We start from the raw sequence: 18,330 nt of genomic DNA, 5'->3' as shown, positions 1-18,330 counted from the left end.
CGCTCTAACAAAACACACAACTCTACTTCCCTCTTTTTAACGGCTACATCAAGTGCCAAAGCAAAAATATATCACATTTTCTTTAGGCATTCTCTGCTGATGGACATGCAGGCTGCTTACGATGTTGGCATTAGAAACAATGACATGGTGGAGACAGCCCGGTCTGTGCCTCCCGCGCATGTCAATGTTCCCTTGCCGCGGATTCCGAAAAGTGAAACCACTGGGTCATAATACATCAATATTCCCAAAACCGGAGCGTTTCCAGTCATTCTGCAGAAGGACGATGCTGGGTGCCGTCAACACCACAGGGACACACGTGTAACCACGCAAGCTGCATTTACTGCTCGCTGCCGTGAGGAAGGAAGAGCACACCGTCTGGGGAGCGTGGGGCGCTCGGTGAGAGTGCTGGAAGAGCTGACTGTAGGATTTCGGTTTGTGTGAAGTGATATGGGGGACGGAAGGGCACAGGGCTTTGCTCCGTGTCGGATACTCTTAGAAAGCAGAGGTGATCTATCCTGGGTATCTTAATATATCTTGCCCAGAAGCAGGGACCAACTGAGGCTAAAACTGTAGTTAGTAATGCAGCAGCGGCTAATGACGTTAGCTGGGAACGGGGGATGTTTTCTCATTTTTGTGGTTTGGACAATGCTCATGCTCTGCCCATGTTCAGACATGGTTTTGAAAGGGTCTTGTTTTTGTCTTGACCCGTCACGGTCACAAAGTGGTCTTGTGTGATGCTGATGTTCTGTGAAACTGTTTCTGCCGGGAGGAGAACAGCAAGGCCCAGCCGATGCCAGGCCAGCACCTGCATGTCAGGGGCAATCTGCTCTGTTTCAGTGCCGCCCACTGAAATCGTACCCGTTTGTGGCATCTGCAGTGATCATTGCGTTAAGGCAGCGTCTGACTGACCCTTCCACAGTAAAGCTGTGTATTTTCCTTTGGGATATCAAGTAATGTGCAAGATGACACTTGGCCACCATTTAAATAACTACTTCCGCATCGTAGTGGTGTTGAAACATGCCTGCAAATTCTTCTTCCTAGGTGCTAGGGGTCTACACTGCCTTCCCATGAACCTGGGCCCACCTCTGCGTCTTGCCTGGATCCACTACAACGGAGTGAAAATCAATACCGTGGGAATTCCGAGATGAGCAGCTCCTACCCTGTCTGTTGGGACACTTGTTTCTCTCAAGTACAAAGTAACAGGCCCCACTTCCTGGAGGCTACCCGGCTGTGAGGAAGCCCAGGTACATCCAGGAGCTCCAGCCGACAGCCCAGTTGGGGTAAAACCAACAACCGGCACCAACCCCCACATGTGAGTGATGACCCTTCCAAAGGGTTCCGGCTGCTGCTGTCAAATCACACTCAGCTACTGTCTTCCCAGCCGAGGCCCCACACAACATGGAGCAGAGACCAGCCAATGTGCCCTGTCTTAATTTCTGACCCACAGACTGTGTAGACAAAATAAATGGCTGTTTTAAGCCACACCGTTGTGACATAACTTGCTATGTAGCGGTAGTAACTGAAGACCCATCAACTTTCACCTGACGGGTTCAGCATCCACTAACAGTCTTTGCTGAAATCACCTGTTTTGTGAACTATTGCAAAACAGTGATTTTTCTAATTGTTACTTCCTCTACCTTTATTAGCTGGTATTACTCCATAAAAAAAAGAGCTTTCCTTCAGTCACTGATGCCATCTGACTACCCTGCAGTACAGACCTTACAGAAAGACGTCACATGTGCTTAACTTTCCCTTTGTTCCCCACTTCTCCAAGTCTAATCTAGAGCACACAGGATTATAGACAGCTCCACACATATGCTCTGTTTCACCACGTGGTCTGCCCAATCCCTCTTTCCTTGAATACACTTCTTCCTTTCTTGGCCACTCCTTTGTACTCTCTTCTAGGTTGTCCTAGACCTTGTCTCGTACAGAAAATCATACGTAACTCCTAAAGCCAGGATAAACACCTCCTACATGAGGCCACAGCAGCCTGTACTGCCCCAATCACAGTGCGGCCCACCTGGCACCTGTCTCGCCGATCGGCCCATAAGGTCCACAAGAAGTTCCTGCATTGGACTCATTTCCATCTGAGTTATATAATACAGGGTTTTAGCACACATTAGAGCACAAAAGTAAGTTATCTGCTGTTAAGTAAAGTTTGTGGAGTCTCTCCATCTGGAAAGTAGAGGAAGGGAAATACATCCTGCATAATTTTCATTTCCAGTAAATCTACTCTCGGGGCGCCTGGGTGGCGCAGTCGGTTAAGCGTCCGACTTCAGCCAGGTCACGATCTCGCGGCCCGTGAGTTCGAGCCCCGCATCGGGCTCTGGGCTGATGGCTCGGAGCCTGGAGCCTGTTTCTGATTCTGTGTCTCCCTTTCTCTCTGCTCCTCCCCCGTTCATGCTCTGTCTCTCTCTGTCCCAAAAATAAATAAACGTTGAAAAAAAAAAAAAATTTAAATCTACTCTCATACACTAAGAGGAAATAGAAACAAGGCTGAAAAGCCTATGAATGACTGAATCAATGCCTAGCTCTTCCCTTATGATCTCTTAAGAACTTGAAGTCTAGGATGCTAATTTCAGGCTCTAAATACTATAGAAAAGTAGTATTTTTCTTCCCCGATAGCTTTAAGACCTTTGCTGTGATCTACATAGGTTCCCTCAGAATGCTCTTTTTAATAAACCTGTGACTTTGTGAGAAAACATGCTGTGAGTATTCAAAAATGTAAGTTACTGCTTAAAGCCTCAAACCTAGAAGAAGCAAGGTATCTCATCTTAGCTAATAAGTGAAAAAACCAACACGTGTTAGTCTGTACCTTTAAAGATCAGGTGAAGCCCAAATAGTGACATTTTAAGCTATAAAGACCTTTTAAAGGAGTTAAATGACCTGTATATTTTGAAAGCAATTAATTAAAATGTACTATTTAATCAATTTTATAAGGGTTCCCAGAATAGAAAAAATTAGTCTTTCTAAACAAACTACTTAAAATCACTTTAAAAAAAAAAAAATCACAAATTTTTCTGATTCCAAATCCATAAAGAAATACCATGAGCAGAAGTCATGCACTTACCTGCCATGGGTAAAAAAGAGGAGTCTGATCCAAGGGAACCCGCAGGGGAGCGACAATAACCAGCTCAAACAGGAGCCCCAGCAGGAGCGGGACAACCCCAGCCAGCAGCACAGCGACTATCAAAGTCTTCATGATCTGCCAGCAAATGAGGCCATGTCACTAGAGAGTCTTTCTGGCTTTTAGCTAAACTCTATTCCACTTGGAACTTTATTTTTCTTTTTTAACCTGATGCCTAACAGAACAAATACATTACCTAAACACCTCACATACATATTATATCATTAAATGAATATGTATATCAAGCTCAAGCTATAATAAAAGCATGAAATTATTATGCATTTCTGCTTATAAATTACAGAAGTCATTATTACATATATTAACCAGGTGGCTGTGCTGTTTTTCTCAAACTCATTCTCAGAAGTAGGCTTTCATTTGTCCAAGAAAAGCTACTGATTATCCCAGGCTCCTAATCCAATGAAGCCAACTCACAGGCTGACCTGTAACCCCGGAGGTGGACGGGTACAGGAGAAGGGCTCTGTAGAAACCCCAGTGAAGGTAATTAAACCCGTTGATCAAACTGGCTCCCTCTAGAATCCTCTGTGGCCCAACAGAACTATGATAACCAAAATGTCCTCTATCTGTGTTGCCAATACAGTAGCCATTAGCTACATGGCTACTCTGTTAGCACAGCTCTAGAATTTGGACAAAGCAACAAAAAAATGAAAATAAAGTCAACACAGAGAAAACAATAGAGACTATGAAAGCACCACTACAGAATCCTGACAAAGAAATGAGTGCTTAAAGTGGCCCTGATGTCGGATGACCTCCCTTTCTCTTAACGTAGCCTCGGTGAGTACATTTGTTTCAACAAGAGACTAACATGACGTGGGTCATATAAAATGCAGTACTTGCTTTTTTAAATGGCATATTGATAATAGAAAACAGAAATAGAAAATTACCAAATGAAAACTGGTTATTAGCTGGTTTCCGTATTTTAAATATATTTAAGCGTCTCATTATCTTGTGAAATTAAACAGCAATTAAGCCCCTCCGTTCATAATATATAATAAATCTCAAGTTTTTCTTTCAACACTAATATTAACCTTTTAGTGAAATTAAAATCTAGATTCAGATACAAAACTAGGATTATACAAATGAAGAGGCATAAGCAGTGACCTAAACCTATTTAGCAAGCATAGCCAACATCACAATCAATCAATAAATCATCACACATGGATGGTCATCTTACACTGACATTCTCCCCCACCGCTGTGCAATTAGGTACTTACTGAGTAATAATTTCCATTACTTACTACACTTTCACATTAGCCAAGACATTCTTGAATCAGCAATAGAAATGTGTAATTAAAGGAATACCATTTATATGAAAAACACAAACTTAATCCTGAAGTCAAGATTTTTACATATTCAAATAGATCAAAAAATCAAAATTTAGAAAAAATATCTTAAAATGTCTACTTAGACTGATTTTAAATTCTAAAGAGTATCTTATACCTTAACATTTCCAAAATAACTTCTAATTACATTACTTACTTAAGGGCCCTACTGGATCATGTAATAATATGATTTTCTTTTGACCCTTGAATTCATCCAACTGTGGTTCTCAGAATGAATCAGAAAGCTAATGTCTTAAAGGAATATCCCTTCTAATTAAAAATAAATGAACTCTCGACACCATATGCATAATGAAGAAACAAAAGTGAAAATATTTAAATAAATGACTAAAAAATGTATCCACTACTCCTATCATACACCATCAGTTCTGTAGGAGAAAAACCTACCATGAGGGACCACTCTTTAACCTTCTGGAAGATCACTCTGCGTCCCTGTGGCATCCAGGCCACCAGCACCGTCACTGCCCTTATGGTTAGCCAGCAAACATAGAGACCACAAGCAGCTGTGTAGAGCTCATGAATTTTGGCAGTCCCCGTCCAAAATGACATTAACCAACGGCCAGCAAATACTGAAAACAGAAAGGCTGATAAATGAGATATGTGGCTATCTATGTAAAGAGAACTATAATCTTGATGTCCTTCTGTTAGTATTTTCAATTATTTCAATCATTTTAAGTGATAAGTAAAAAGACATCACATTTTGATATGTCAATGTCTTCATTAAAAATAAGTTAACAATAAGCCCCCCCCCCCCCCCCACACACACTCTAAAGAATGCAATTATTTGATTAAGACACAACTAAAACACAGGAGGAGGTCAGGGGACAAGCTCTCCTGTGACATCTACTCTGCCCGGCCCTGTTGATTACCTACTCTTTCAGAATGAAAACGACTGAGGAGGTTGTTTCCATTGTTTTTACCACCAAATAAAATCATTACCACATAATATGACAAAAGTGGGGAATTTAGTTATTATTTATGCTGTCAATACCTTCAACATTTAGGAACATTACAAGTAAGTCAGATTAACTTTCTTTCAGTTGGTTTGTCCATCAAGACAGAAAACTAAGCTTATTTTAATATGAAATGGGCATAGTAACATTTTAAAGCACAATAATCAAGGAACATATTAATTCTCTCAGAAAAAAGATCCAAATATTAAACAGATTTGAAAAGTGTCTTAACTTAAACAGATTTGAGAAGTGTCTAAATAACTGCCTCACACAAAGAGTTAATACAAAGAAATTCTGTAACGTACCCATAAAAATCTAACTCAGGCAAGACCATTCCATATGGTAACTTTCTTCACTTGGTTACTTTTCAATAAGGCTAGAAAGAAGAGCAAGGCCCAAACGTCTTGCGTATTTTTCTATGGATCAAGTTCTTGTTAATACAGTGTTATTTGTTATTTTTAAATACCTAAAAGGAGCTAGTAGCTGTGCTGAGCATTCTCCATATATTATCTCAATCCTCCTAAGAACCCCTAAGCAGCCACTATTTCCATTTTGAAGATTAAGAACCTGGCCCAACCAAGGTCCCGTGAAGGTGGAGGCTGAATTTGAACTCATGCCTTGACCAATGAACCACAGAGCTCATGCTCTTGACCAATGAAGCACTCTGCCTCCAACTGAACTAAAGCAGCTCAACAACTAAGTCTTACAAGCCACACTGCTGGCACCGACACTTCTCTGCAACCTCACAAAATGGTTTGGGTGTGAAGATAAGTTATTGTTAAAGACAAATACACATAAATGTTATGTGAAATAAACACATGTGAATGTTAATTTGAAAAAGATATAAAAATCACTACTGGTAATTCTGCAGAAATGTTTAGTGTTTTATACACACACATATATTTACATATATTGCTATCCCAAGGTTTTTTGTAGTTGCTGTGGTTGTTTATAGTTGGGTGGTTTTTAAAAATCTGATGGCCAGTTTCTATTCCATACTTCACACACTTCTACTTAAGTGTTTCTGAGAGGACGGGGTTAAAATTTTTAGTTTGTACTAAGTTATCATCAGCTGAACTGAAGCTACAGAAAACTAACCCATAGTGAGATTAGATTAACAGGGGAATATTTAGTTAACAATCTTCAGTGAAATTAAAGTACTTTTACTAACAAATTTGGATACTAAAACTAGGTTTCCTTCCTTTAACTTTTCAGTATTTCTGATAAAGACATGAAAATAGAACATTAAAACCACAAATGTAAAACTGTCCCAAGTTCAAAATCCAACTTTTCTCAGCAATGTATTTACTATGTTGCACCCAGCCGTTAATCAAACTTTGTTGAGAGCTGTGATATGAGGAGTAGTGAGCTTCCTACGAGCATAGTTCTAAAGGTCAAAGTTTATTATTCAAAAGCAGTTAAAAAAAAAAAAACAAACCACCTTTATTTTTACCATTTTAAGTTAAATCACAATTCCTACAGATTAGAGAATATTCTCATTATTTTTAAAAACCTCACTCAAAACTAAATTTCCTACTTGTTCCTTGACCTTAGCCCTCATGGAGAAACTCAAGTATTCAATACAAATCAGATTTAGAACATTATAAGAGCAGTGCTATACTTGAGATACTAAGTCAATACACATTTATGTACTTGTAAGAATGAAAAGTATCTTGGGGCGCCTGGGTGGCGCAGTCGGTTAAGCGTCCGACTTCAGCCAGGTCACGATCTCGCGGTCTGTGAGTTCGAGCCCCGTGTCAGGCTCTGGGCTGATGGCTCAGAGCCTGGAGCCTGTTTCCGATTCTGTGTCTCCCTCTCTCTCTGCCCCTCCCCCGTTCATGCTCTGTCTCTCTCTGTCCCAAAAATAAATAAACGTTGAAAAAAAAAAAAAATTTATAAAAAAAAAAAAAAAAAAAGAATGAAAAGTATCTTCCACTTAATGACTAGTTAAGTGGCTAACATAGATCAGTAAGAATCAGGATTTTCTGGCTTGCTATACACACTAACTGGGAGGGTGGGGGCAGCAAGCTGTTCCTGAGACTCTGTCACTGGCTCTGGGCTCGACTCCCATTTACTCCTGACCTTTGCAGAGCATGACAAACTACTATATTCATCCACAGCATCTCACTTGTCAGATGAAGAAATGCTGTTTAGCTGAAATTTAAAGATTAGTATTTGTGGACACCAGACAATAAAGGGAACCGGTCTGGCTTCATAAAGGTGTCTAGCAACAAGACACAGCGGACTGGAAAGATACAGTGAAGACAAACGTGATCAACGTCAAAAGACTGACTTGAAAAAAATGACCTAAGCCACACAGGTGATTTTTTAAAGACTACGTCCAAGAAAACTGAGTGACCATATGTAATTTACTTCTAAAAATGAATCAGAAATTATACCTCGATTTTGTCCCCCTCTGTTCTAAGACAAATGACTCCAAGGAGATGGAGAGTCCTAAAGAGATCAATAGCCCACATTCAATCAAAAATAAGGGGCAAACTATTTCAGGTTTATACTTGATGGAAGATACAAAGCATCTTTTCACGTCATTAGCTCATACCTGGTAAAGTAAGGCAGATGAGGCTGGCAATCAGTAAGGTTATACACATGAAGACAATCAACAAAAATATCTGCAAGGCAAAACATAAGAGGGCATAAGGGATTCAAATGTGCTCAACATATTTTAGGACACCCCTCAATGTGTCAGCATAATCCTCCCAGTAAGAAGAAATGGCTTTTATTCCCAGGTTTCCTTCCATTTCACATAAAAAGATTTTTATTTTAGGTAAATTTACCTCTAATTTCAGCTAAAACTGTCTATTTTCAGACAACCAGATACATCAGCAAGTAACAAGGATGTATATTTTGTAATCAGCATAAAGTAAAACACAATCAGCTTACATGTTTCCAAATTAAAACTAAAAACATACAATTTCTTTTAAAAGTTTACTTAGGGGCTCCTAGGTGGCTCAGTCGGTTAAGTGTCCAACTTTGGCTCAGGTCATGATCTTGCGGTCTGTGGGTTCGAGCCCTGTGTTGCGCTCTGTGCCGACAGCTCAGAGCCCGGAGTCTGTTTCGGATTCTGTGCCTCCCTCTCTCCGTCCCTCCCCCACTTGTGTGTGCACGCTCATTTTTAAAAGTTTACTTATTTTGAGAAAGACACAGAAAAAGAGTGCCCGTACGTGTAGGACAACAAGGTCAGAGGGAGAGAGGTTCCCCAACAGGCCCCACACAGTCAGTGAGCACACAGCCTGACTCAGGGCTCAACCTCCCAAACCGCGAGATTATGACCTGAGCTGAGCTAAAGAGCTGAACACGCAACTGACTGAGCCACCCAGGTGCCCCAACACTCACTTTGTAATCACATTCTCAAAAAAACAAGTTTTCGTGAAAAGGAAAGCTTCCTCTCTAACAGCGCTGCCTAATTAGACCTGTGACCGATGACGGAACCTGCGCTGGCACAAGCGGCCGAGCACACGCAACGTGGGGTCACCGGGCAGTGACGGCCACACTGTCTTTACTCTGCGTGTGCTGTTACTAGAAATGTACTTTCCCCTCACCGACAAAACCGTGATGTATTTAAAGTGTACAACGTGATTCGCTGTACGTACACATTGTAAAGGGATTCCTACCAGTGAAGTAATTAACACATCCATCACACCACATCCGCACGAGTTGTATTTACTTTTAATTAAGTTTAAATGTGAACGGTCACGTGTAGCGGAGGCTCCTGGACAGACATGTGTGCATGAGAAGCGAGCAGGCTGAGAGGAAAGTGGCTGCCCCCGGGGCAGAAGAGGAGCATGTGCTGCTGGCCTTCTCCCTCACCAGGCCCAGGAGGGAGAGCTCTAGAGGGAAGACGGAGAAGCACCCACCATAACACTCCAAGAGGAGCCTGTCGGCCTTCGTTGCCTGAGAAACTCCTACCGACTGTCTCTCATCTGGGCCGAAAAGTACCTTTTGCCTAAGAGCCTCATCTCTCACGACTCCCCCATCGCTCACGCTCACCTGCATACACCCCACCCTCTGTTTTTTAAATGCTTATTGACTTATTTTGAGAGAGACAGAGAATCCCCAACAGGCTCCATGCCATCAGCGCAGAGCCCGACATGGGGATCAATCTCACAAATCCTGAGATCGTGACCTGAGGTGAAATGAAGGCTCAGACGCTTAACCAACTGAGCTACCCAGGTGGCCCCCCCCCCACCCCACTCCTTTTTTTTTAAGGTAGGCTTCACACCCAGTGCAGAGCCCAACACGGGGCCTGGACTCATGACCCTGAGGTCAACACCTGAGCAGAGACCAAGAGTCAGACATTTAGGGGCACCTGGGTGGCTCAGTCAGTTGAGCATCCGACTTCAGCTCAGGTCATGATCTCACGGTCTGTGAGTTTGAGCCCCGCATTGGGCTCTGTGCTGACGGCTCAGAGCCTGGAGCCTGCTTTGGATTCTGTGTCTCCCTCTCTCTCCGCCCCTCCCCCACTCTCTCTCTCTCTCTGTCAAAATAAACAAACATTAAAAAATAAACATTAAAACAAAAATTAAAAAAAAAAAAAAAAGTCAGACTCAGACAGACTGAGCCACCCAGGCAGCCCCTGACCACTCCACCCTCTAGATCCACTTAATTCCCTTCAGTTCCAAACTTACCATGTCTAACCTGCCTCGTGTTTTGGCATGTGCCTGGCATGCCCTTCCACTTCCAATTTTATTCTCTGGCTGGCCTAATTTAGAGACTTAAAAGCATCACCTCCTCCCTGAAGATTCCTGAATGCTTTCTGAAAGAGCATTTTGTGGAGTAAGGACCGACCAAAAGTGCAACATGTTACTTATCCAGCCAGTGAGGTGAGGACCAAGACCTGACCATCGGATTTAACGAAACAAAAGCCACTGCGACCCTTGTCAGGAACAGTTCTGGTGGGGCCTGGGGGAAAGTTTTGCTGGGACAAGACACTTCCTTAACCAATCTGCTCTTTAGTTTCAGCAGATGTAAAGATGAGATTACTACTCAATCTTGCCATATTAGGAAGAATATTAAATAGGGAAAACATTAAAATGCCCATTTCAGCTCTGACACATAATTGAAATGTATCAATAATGTTAATGTCTTATTTTCACCAGGGTCTTTAACACTGCTCCTTTCAAACAGCAGAGGGAGCAGCAGCATAGGGAGTCCCAACACTGTGAGCCACTTATGAGATCTGATCAACTTACCTTAGGTTTACACATATCACGCTGCTAACGAGAGAGCTGGGGGCTCTTTTCAGGAGACTGCGAGATAGTTCTATACAGAGGACTACCTGCTCCTAGCACCAGCCACAGCAGCAAATTTCTCAATAGAAATTGGGAAAAAACTTGACTTCTGGTGAAGTCTTTTTTAAATTTTTTTTATGTTTTTTTATTTTTGAGAGACAGAGAGAGAGAGACTGTGAGTGAGGGAGAGGCAGAGAGACAAAGAGGGAGACACAGAATCCAAAGCAGGATCCAGGCACTGAGCTGTCGGCACAGAGCCCGACGTGGGGCTCAAACTCATGAGCTGCGAGATCATGACCTGAGCCAAAGTCAGATGCTTAACCAACTGAACCACCCAGGCGCCCCACGTCTAAGTCTTCTAGTACCTACCCTGAGTGGAAAATTTAAAGGCCGGCGATAAGGCTGAAAGCCAACAGGCCCCCCCTGCTGCAGTATGGCTTGGTGGGCTGCATGCAGGCCTTCCCCCACCACGGGAATAGCATTGTTGTTTCGAGCGTGCTGATTATTGTTAACTTGTTGGTTTGCACTGTTCTCGTTTTCTTCCTGGTCTCCCAATAAATAGGAATGCAGATCCCTGTGTAAAAATTACATCAATAAAAATTCTCTCTTCAGATCAGAATAAAACAGCAGACAGGAGACGTACTTTCTTGTTATTCCTTAAGGTAGAAAACGTACAAGCAGAATCCATACACAGCACTATTAATCCCCTCATTCTGGCCTAAACGCTGGTTCCTGCTTTAAATTAAACTTTTCCAAATTCACTATTCACGTCCAAAACACCCTGAAAATTCAGTCCAGCGCCTGTGCCTATTGTGGCAGGGAACTCAACGCGCATCCGTGGCGGCAAAAATGAGATGGCGGAGGCTGCAGGGGACACCTGCTCAATCCGATACAAGCCAGTGCGTACTTCGCAATAAGGAATCAGCAGAATGCCACACATTCTCTGGAAAAACATTTAAATCACAAAGATTCAACTTCAAGAGGGTAAAAACGTGCGTACGTTCTCTATAAAAGGATGTACAGTAATGAGAAAAATAAGCAAGACGAAGAATTGAACAAAGTAAGTATCCTATGTACCTGCAGATATCACCAAATGGTCTCTTCTTCAAACTCCGATCTCCTGAGTGGGGCACGGAACGTACTCTGTCAGAAAGGTCATCAAGTGCCTACTTACAGCAAGTACCCAGCAGTTACAGTCCACGCTCGCACGAGCCCCTTCAGCCACTGCCGCGTGTGTCCCTGTTCAAGTAACGCCGGCAAGACCACCTGAAGCAGGAGCAGCTCAAGGGACAGTTCACTCACTGGAGCATCACTAGGACAATGACAAACAGCTGTGATTTACAGCGCGACTCTATTTTCCATCATAACTGTATCATACTAAACATCTGATGGGATGACAGCAAAACTCCTTGACGCGGTCTCTATCACCTCTCCCCCATTCTCCCTTGAATCCTCCAAAACCAGTCCCGACAAGGGTAGCCAGTGACCTCTGTGTTAAATGTGATGGTCAGGTCTGGGTCCCACCTCACTGGCTGTATGGCGTATTACACAACTGGTTACTCCTTGGTCCTCAAAACGCTTTCTCACTGGATGCCCTTCTAGATCTGTTAGCTCAGGGAGCCGAAGACAACGGAGGGCCCCAGGCTCTGTCCTCTCTCATGTGTGCATGCTCTCTGGATGAATGCACACTCGTGTGGCTTAAATTTCTACGTTGCGGTAAATTTCTATGCACCACTCAGACGTCTTCCCTAACTCCTAACTTTGTATCCAAAGTGCAACCTCAACGTCTCCTACAGACATGAGACGTCTTCAGTTGACCATGACCAAATTCCCACTCTTCCCTTCTAATCCTGCTCCTCCACAGCCTTCCTCATCCCAGGAAATGGCAACTCCATCCTTCCAGGTGCTCAGGTCATTGACTGCCTTTATTTCACTCCAACTCAAACAGCCGGAGTCCTGCTGATGGATCCTAGCAATGCCCTAAATCTCACCACCTCTCATTACCTCCACTGCTACTTCCTTCACCTCAGCACCAAGGTCCCTGCGCCATCCTCCCAGCCGGCTTCCCGCTTCTGTCCTGGCCACCTGACCCAGTCTCTTCTCATCACAGCAGCCACGGTGACGCTTCTTAATTAACCTGTATCAGATCACTCTTCTGGTCAAACCTTTCAAGAACTCCCCAAATCGCTCAAGTTGAACCCAAAATGCTTCCAGTGGCTTACGAGACTCTGTAGGATCTGGTTTTGCATGACTTCTCTGACCTCACAGCCAACCACCATGCTTTCCTTCTTCCACCCCAGCCAGACTGGCCTCCCTGCTGCTCCTCAAACGGACCCCAATGTCACCGCACTTGCCCACCCCCTGCAAGGACACTCTACCTTCAGGAACCCATATGGCTCATCCCTCAGCAGCTCCGACAGGGCTTTCCTGAGCTGTCACCTCTTCAGGTCCTCATCAGTCACTTCTAATTAAACCCCATCTTGGCCACTCTCTCTATCCCCTTTCTCTGCTTCATCTTCCAAGCCCCTAGTACTGATGACCCCAAATATACATATTCTATTTTCAGGGGTGTCTCCCCCTCACTGAAATGTAAGCTCCACAAGAGCAGAGAATTGTCTTGATTCTGTTTGGTTCACTGTTATATACCTAGTGCACAGAAAAGGACCGGACATATAATGGGCCCTTGTTTTGTTTTGTTTTTAATGGAAGAATGGACTAAATACTGCTATACAGGCCCAAAACTGCTAAACTTCTAAGTGTAACTGACTACCAAAATGGGTCTATCCTAACAATATATATAGCCAAAGCCTAAGCTTCTTGGTTCTCACTATAACCAGACCCAAATTCACAAGGAGGGAATGAGGATTTACTCTAGTTAGGGAAAAATTCAGAGAATCAAATCTTAATTTGGATTTTGAGTAAAGATAACAAAAAGGGTTCCAGCTAAACATGAGGAAGAAGGTCATTCTAAACAGAAAGGAAGACAAGGAATAGCTAGGTGTTTTAGGGAGACTGAGCGGAGGGGAGCATGGTTGGAGGGCAGAATTCGAGTCAGACAATGCAGGGACAGGACGCTGGAAAGTCAACATGAGACTATGCCAAGCCTTGCACATGACCCGGATATTATGATGTAGATTATGGAGGAAGAGGCAGGGTGTTAAGTAAGGATGGGCTATAAATGGAGAACAAGAGGAAAGCCTAAACGAAGGAAGTGGTAAATCAAGTTGGATTAGATAAGAGACCTTTAAAAATAAGACTTAACGATATTTAAAGACTAATTAGAAGTCTGAGAAAGAAATCCAATTTCCCAGCAGCCTTCTGTTTAGGTAACTGAAAGGATGATGCAAGTCAATGAAAAAAGGAATGGGGGGGCGGGGGAGTGGCAGAGACTAAGTTTCCAGGTGACTTAGGCTTTTAAATGAAAGAGATTTTCCATCCATAAGCCTTATTTCTTAATTTTAATCTACAATTAAACATATAACTATGGCTACACATTCCTTATGATGTGCTTTTCATACAAAAATGATGGTGGCTAACATGGTGTCATTAAGTATGGTAAACATTTCAATGCTGAACAAAAGCACACTTGATTTGCATAAAAATAAGTCTTTCTTTGGAAAATGCAACTGCTAAACTAATGTTTATACAATCTAAAATGGCAAAACTCAAGTATCAAATGATTTCCAGTATCTGTTAAGAAACGAATGTTTTAAATGTATACACTCTAGGTTATCAACAAAGCTAAACTAGTAAAGCTTCTAAATTTCAAAAACTCACCTATAGAGCATGACATTATATGGAAGAAAATTAGGCAGCAGACTCTTAATTATACGTATAGGAAGCCAAAGCATCAGGAGAACAATGGAGCCAAAGACAATCTGCAGTTAAGAAAAAAGGCAGAACACCACTGTTAACCATTCCTGTGAGAGACAAACAGACTTCTGAACATACCCAGCCAGGATGCAATCCAAGTGTCTATACCCACCCACGGCCCAGAGTGTTCTCACTCCACAGACTATATACTTGGGTCACTTTGTGGAAAGAATGCATTCCTGGGAAGGGTGCTCCTCTCTCTCTCTCTCTCTAGGACACAAAGGCTCAAGGAGGAGCCACAAAGGATAATCACTGCACGGTATGTGAAGAGAGGGTCAGAAACTTACAATGAACGATCAGAATCATCTGCAACTTAATAAACCACATATAAGACGTGACCCATATTAATGGCTACAAAAGTTTCCGGAAGGCACCATATTGCTTTGTAAATTTTATTTTAAAAAAACTTAGCTTTAACTAGGTAATTTCTTCTTCCAGGTAAGAAAGAAACTTCAAGATACTTCTGTTTAGAGTTTTTTGAATTTAAAAACTATTAATGAATCTCCATTGCTCCAATGCAAATGAAGTGTAATTCAAAAGCCATAATTTGGCAACCAATTATACTACTAAAGAACTAGGGAATGTTGTTTTTAGTAAACATTTTAATTACTTTATCAAAACAACCAATAGAAGAGCTATTTGACAACCAACTTCCACCAACTTAAATAACTCAACGTATCTACTCTACCAGCCCCTGACTGCACCCCCCGCTGCCAAAAAACCCCCACAAAACAATACAAAAGAGTAGCACACTTTACTCAAAAAATAATAAAAAGGTATGCTTACCACTGACAAAATAAATCTTCGGAGATGCCTATAAATGGGCAAATGGATCATTTCTTGTACTGGATTAAAATCTGGATCATTCAAATTCCTTAGAAACCATAAGACACCAGGTCGAAGTACCTGCAAATATAAATGCTATGAATACTCACCAATGTCTTCAGACTCTGTAGATGAGCTAAAATATCAACAGAAAAGTAAGCTTTTAAAACTTAATAAAATGGGTCCCAGAAAATTCACATGGCTTTCCTATGAAAAGAAGTTCCTAAATCAGAATCTATATGAAATAAACTATTTTGCTAGATGTCCATTTAATCATTCAATGAAAAAAAAAATATGTAGAATTTGTCAAGAAACCTAAATCTCCAAAAATAAAAAGTTGTTTTTTGTTGTTGTTGTTGTTTTCAAACACTGTCACTATAGGAGCACCTGGGTGGCTCAGTCAGTTGAGAACCCAACTTCAGCTCGGGTCATGATCTCACAGTTCGTGAGTTCGAGCCCTGCACCGGGCTCTCTGCTGTCGGCGTGCAGCCCACTTAGGATCCTCTGTCCCCTCCCTCTCTGCACCTCCCCTGCTCACTCGCTCACTCTCTCGCTCTCAAAAATAAATCAAAAACATTAAAATAAATAAAATGAAAATAGAAAAATAAAGAACTGTCACTATATTGTGTCATCCAGTGAAAGAATTATGTTGCAATTTATAAATGTTTTAATACAAGATCTGACTTCAGCCTCACACTCCCGAAAGGAGCTAGAAACTCTCAGCATTTTCATTTTACTGTCTACATCCTTTTTCCGTTTCTCAGTGGAAATCATCAACCCAAGAGGCTGTGGGTGGTGGGGCAATGGGCGAGGCTAGGTAGTGGTCTCAGGTGGTCCAAATGCACGGAGCTGCCATGTGTAAAGCATTTCAACTGCCCAAGCTCTATTTCTCCAACCTCCAAATGAGGGGGTATCTGACCTCTAAGGTTTCATCTGACACCCCAATTCTAGGATTGTGCACCACAAAAACCACCCCACTGAGAAGACGAAAAATTTCAATGTGAAACAGTTTATCACTTAACAGTATAATTAAGAGGTTCTATATACAGTTTTGAATAGATTAAGTTAGTCTCAATCACTTGCTTCAAAGAAAGAATACAAGTTTTATTTGCAAGTAGAATTTACCGAACTTACACTATATGATTCAGGAGAACATTTTGACCTCAGCCCCCCTCCTTAATGCCTCAACTTCCCAAAACACAATGTACGCCAGGATAGCATTAAGCCGTTCACACTGGATCAGTCGGCCTCCTCCGGCGGCCCTGTGCATCTCCATCACCACTCTCACTGCTGTAAGCGGACTTGTCAGATGCCTCTCTTCCTTCCCAGGATATAAAATCGGAAAGAGCGGGAACCGTGTCTCTGTTTTTCTCACTATTACTTCAGCAGTCAGCACCGTGTCTGGCACAGAGGGACTATGCGGTAATATGTGAGGGACTAATGCACAGCAGCAAGTACGCTTGTCAAAATTACTCACTTTTATACTGCCCACCGCACCAGAATGATTGCACATGACATATACTAATCAAATACTGACCCTACTTTCACTCTCTTCAAATCGGGAAAGACCGTATTCTAAAAACAGGACTAGTGAAAGTACTCATCCGCAAGTGAACTGCAGTCATAAACGACCCTCACTGTGATTCCATATTTAAGGTACTTGATCACAAACTTTACACTGTGATCCTGCAAAACCTCTGGGTATTTCCAGCACTATATTTTCTTGAACGAAGTCCAAGTCAGACTCACATCACATAAAATTTCAAGGATTTGTAGGAGAGGATGGCTACAAAAGACACCAAGTAAAACAAGTAGTTTCAATCTCCATCTACTCATCTTTCAAACTCGTTAACTATATGCAGAGATATTAAAATTTATCAATTTTTGAGACAAATGACTGAAAACAGTTTAAAGACATAAAGCCAAATTCCTCTATCAGCTATTCCTTCTTAGACTAAAATCCTTGAGAAAATTAGTCAGGACACGTGGTTAAAACAAAATCCTTTCCTTAAAGGGACAGTGCTGGCGTCTCCCTGAGAACTTACCTCTCTTAGCAACAGAATGAAGGAGGCAAAGTAGAACACGTACACCATCCCCACCAGCCAGTGCAGAAACATGGTAGTACCTGGCGCTGACTGAAAGCTCAGTTCTCGATCTTTCAAGGTAGCATCAAACATTTCCTAAATCAAAGCAGAACAAGTGAGAGATCTGTACCACTCACATTTGCCAAATTAACATCTCCATCTTCCAGGAAGTGAATATATCACTACGTGTATGGGTTATGACGTTCTAGGACTACAGCTCTTTATTTTTTTTTTTTTTTAATTTTTTTTTTCAACGTTTATTTATTTTTGGGACAGAGAGAGACAGAGCATGAATGGGGGAGGGGTAGAGAGAGAGGGAGACATAGAATTGGAAATAGGCTCCAGGATCTGAGCCATCAGCCCAGAGCCTGACGCGGGGCTCGAACTCACAGACCGCGAGATTGTGACCTGGCTGAAGCCGGACGCTTAACTGACTGCGCCACCCAGGCGCCCCGGACTACAGCTCTTTAAATGTCATCTCATGGTATGACAGAAATATAACTGATATAAGACAGGATACTATTTCAAAGATAGATAATGACCCTTGAAAGTTTTAAATATTAGAAGGAAGACTGATAAACCAATGGGCGAATAAGAATTTCACTAATGCGGGGGCGCCTGGGTGGCTCAGTAAGTCAGTTGAGCGTCCGACTCTTGGTTTCAGCTCAGGTCATGATCTTGTGGTTTTATAGGTTCAAACCCTGTGTCGGGCTCTGCACTGACAGTGCGGAGGCTGCTTGGGATTCTTGCTCTCCCTCTCTCTCTCTGTCCCTCCCCCACTCATACTGTCTCTGTCTCTCACAAAAAAAAAAACAAAACAAAAAAAACAAACTTTACTAATGCTGCTACTGTGAAAGACAC

At 42.2% G+C, this 18,330-nt stretch overlaps 1 protein-coding gene across 2 annotated transcripts in view; it reads right to left on the bottom strand.

Moving 5' to 3' along the window:
• Nucleotides 1–18,330, bottom strand: part of MARCHF6 (membrane associated ring-CH-type finger 6) — a 76,491-nt gene that overhangs the window by 13,946 nt on the left and 44,215 nt on the right. The window contains exons 15-22 of one of the 2 annotated variants that reach the window (XM_086676032.1): nt 17,431–17,565; nt 15,347–15,466; nt 14,465–14,565; nt 11,862–11,999; nt 11,057–11,261; nt 7,999–8,068; nt 4,873–5,069; nt 3,071–3,205 (exon numbers count right to left, since the gene is read on the bottom strand). In XM_086676032.1, the coding sequence (XP_086532158.1) occupies nt 3,071–3,205; nt 4,873–5,069; nt 7,999–8,068; nt 11,057–11,261; nt 11,862–11,999; nt 14,465–14,565; nt 15,347–15,466; nt 17,431–17,565 (1,101 nt within the window). The remainder of the gene's footprint in view (nt 1–3,070; nt 3,206–4,872; nt 5,070–7,998; nt 8,069–11,056; nt 11,262–11,861; nt 12,000–14,464; nt 14,566–15,346; nt 15,467–17,430; nt 17,566–18,330) is intronic. The other variant, XM_086676040.1, reaches the window with a different exon arrangement.

Source organism: Puma concolor, chromosome A1, assembly GCF_028749965.1.
Source record: "Puma concolor isolate L17-30 chromosome A1, mPumCon1.1.hap2, whole genome shotgun sequence".
NCBI classification, from domain to species: domain Eukaryota; kingdom Metazoa; phylum Chordata; class Mammalia; order Carnivora; family Felidae; genus Puma; species Puma concolor.
Note: the sequence above shows the minus strand (reverse complement) of the source record. Positions and strands in the feature narration are given on the sequence as shown.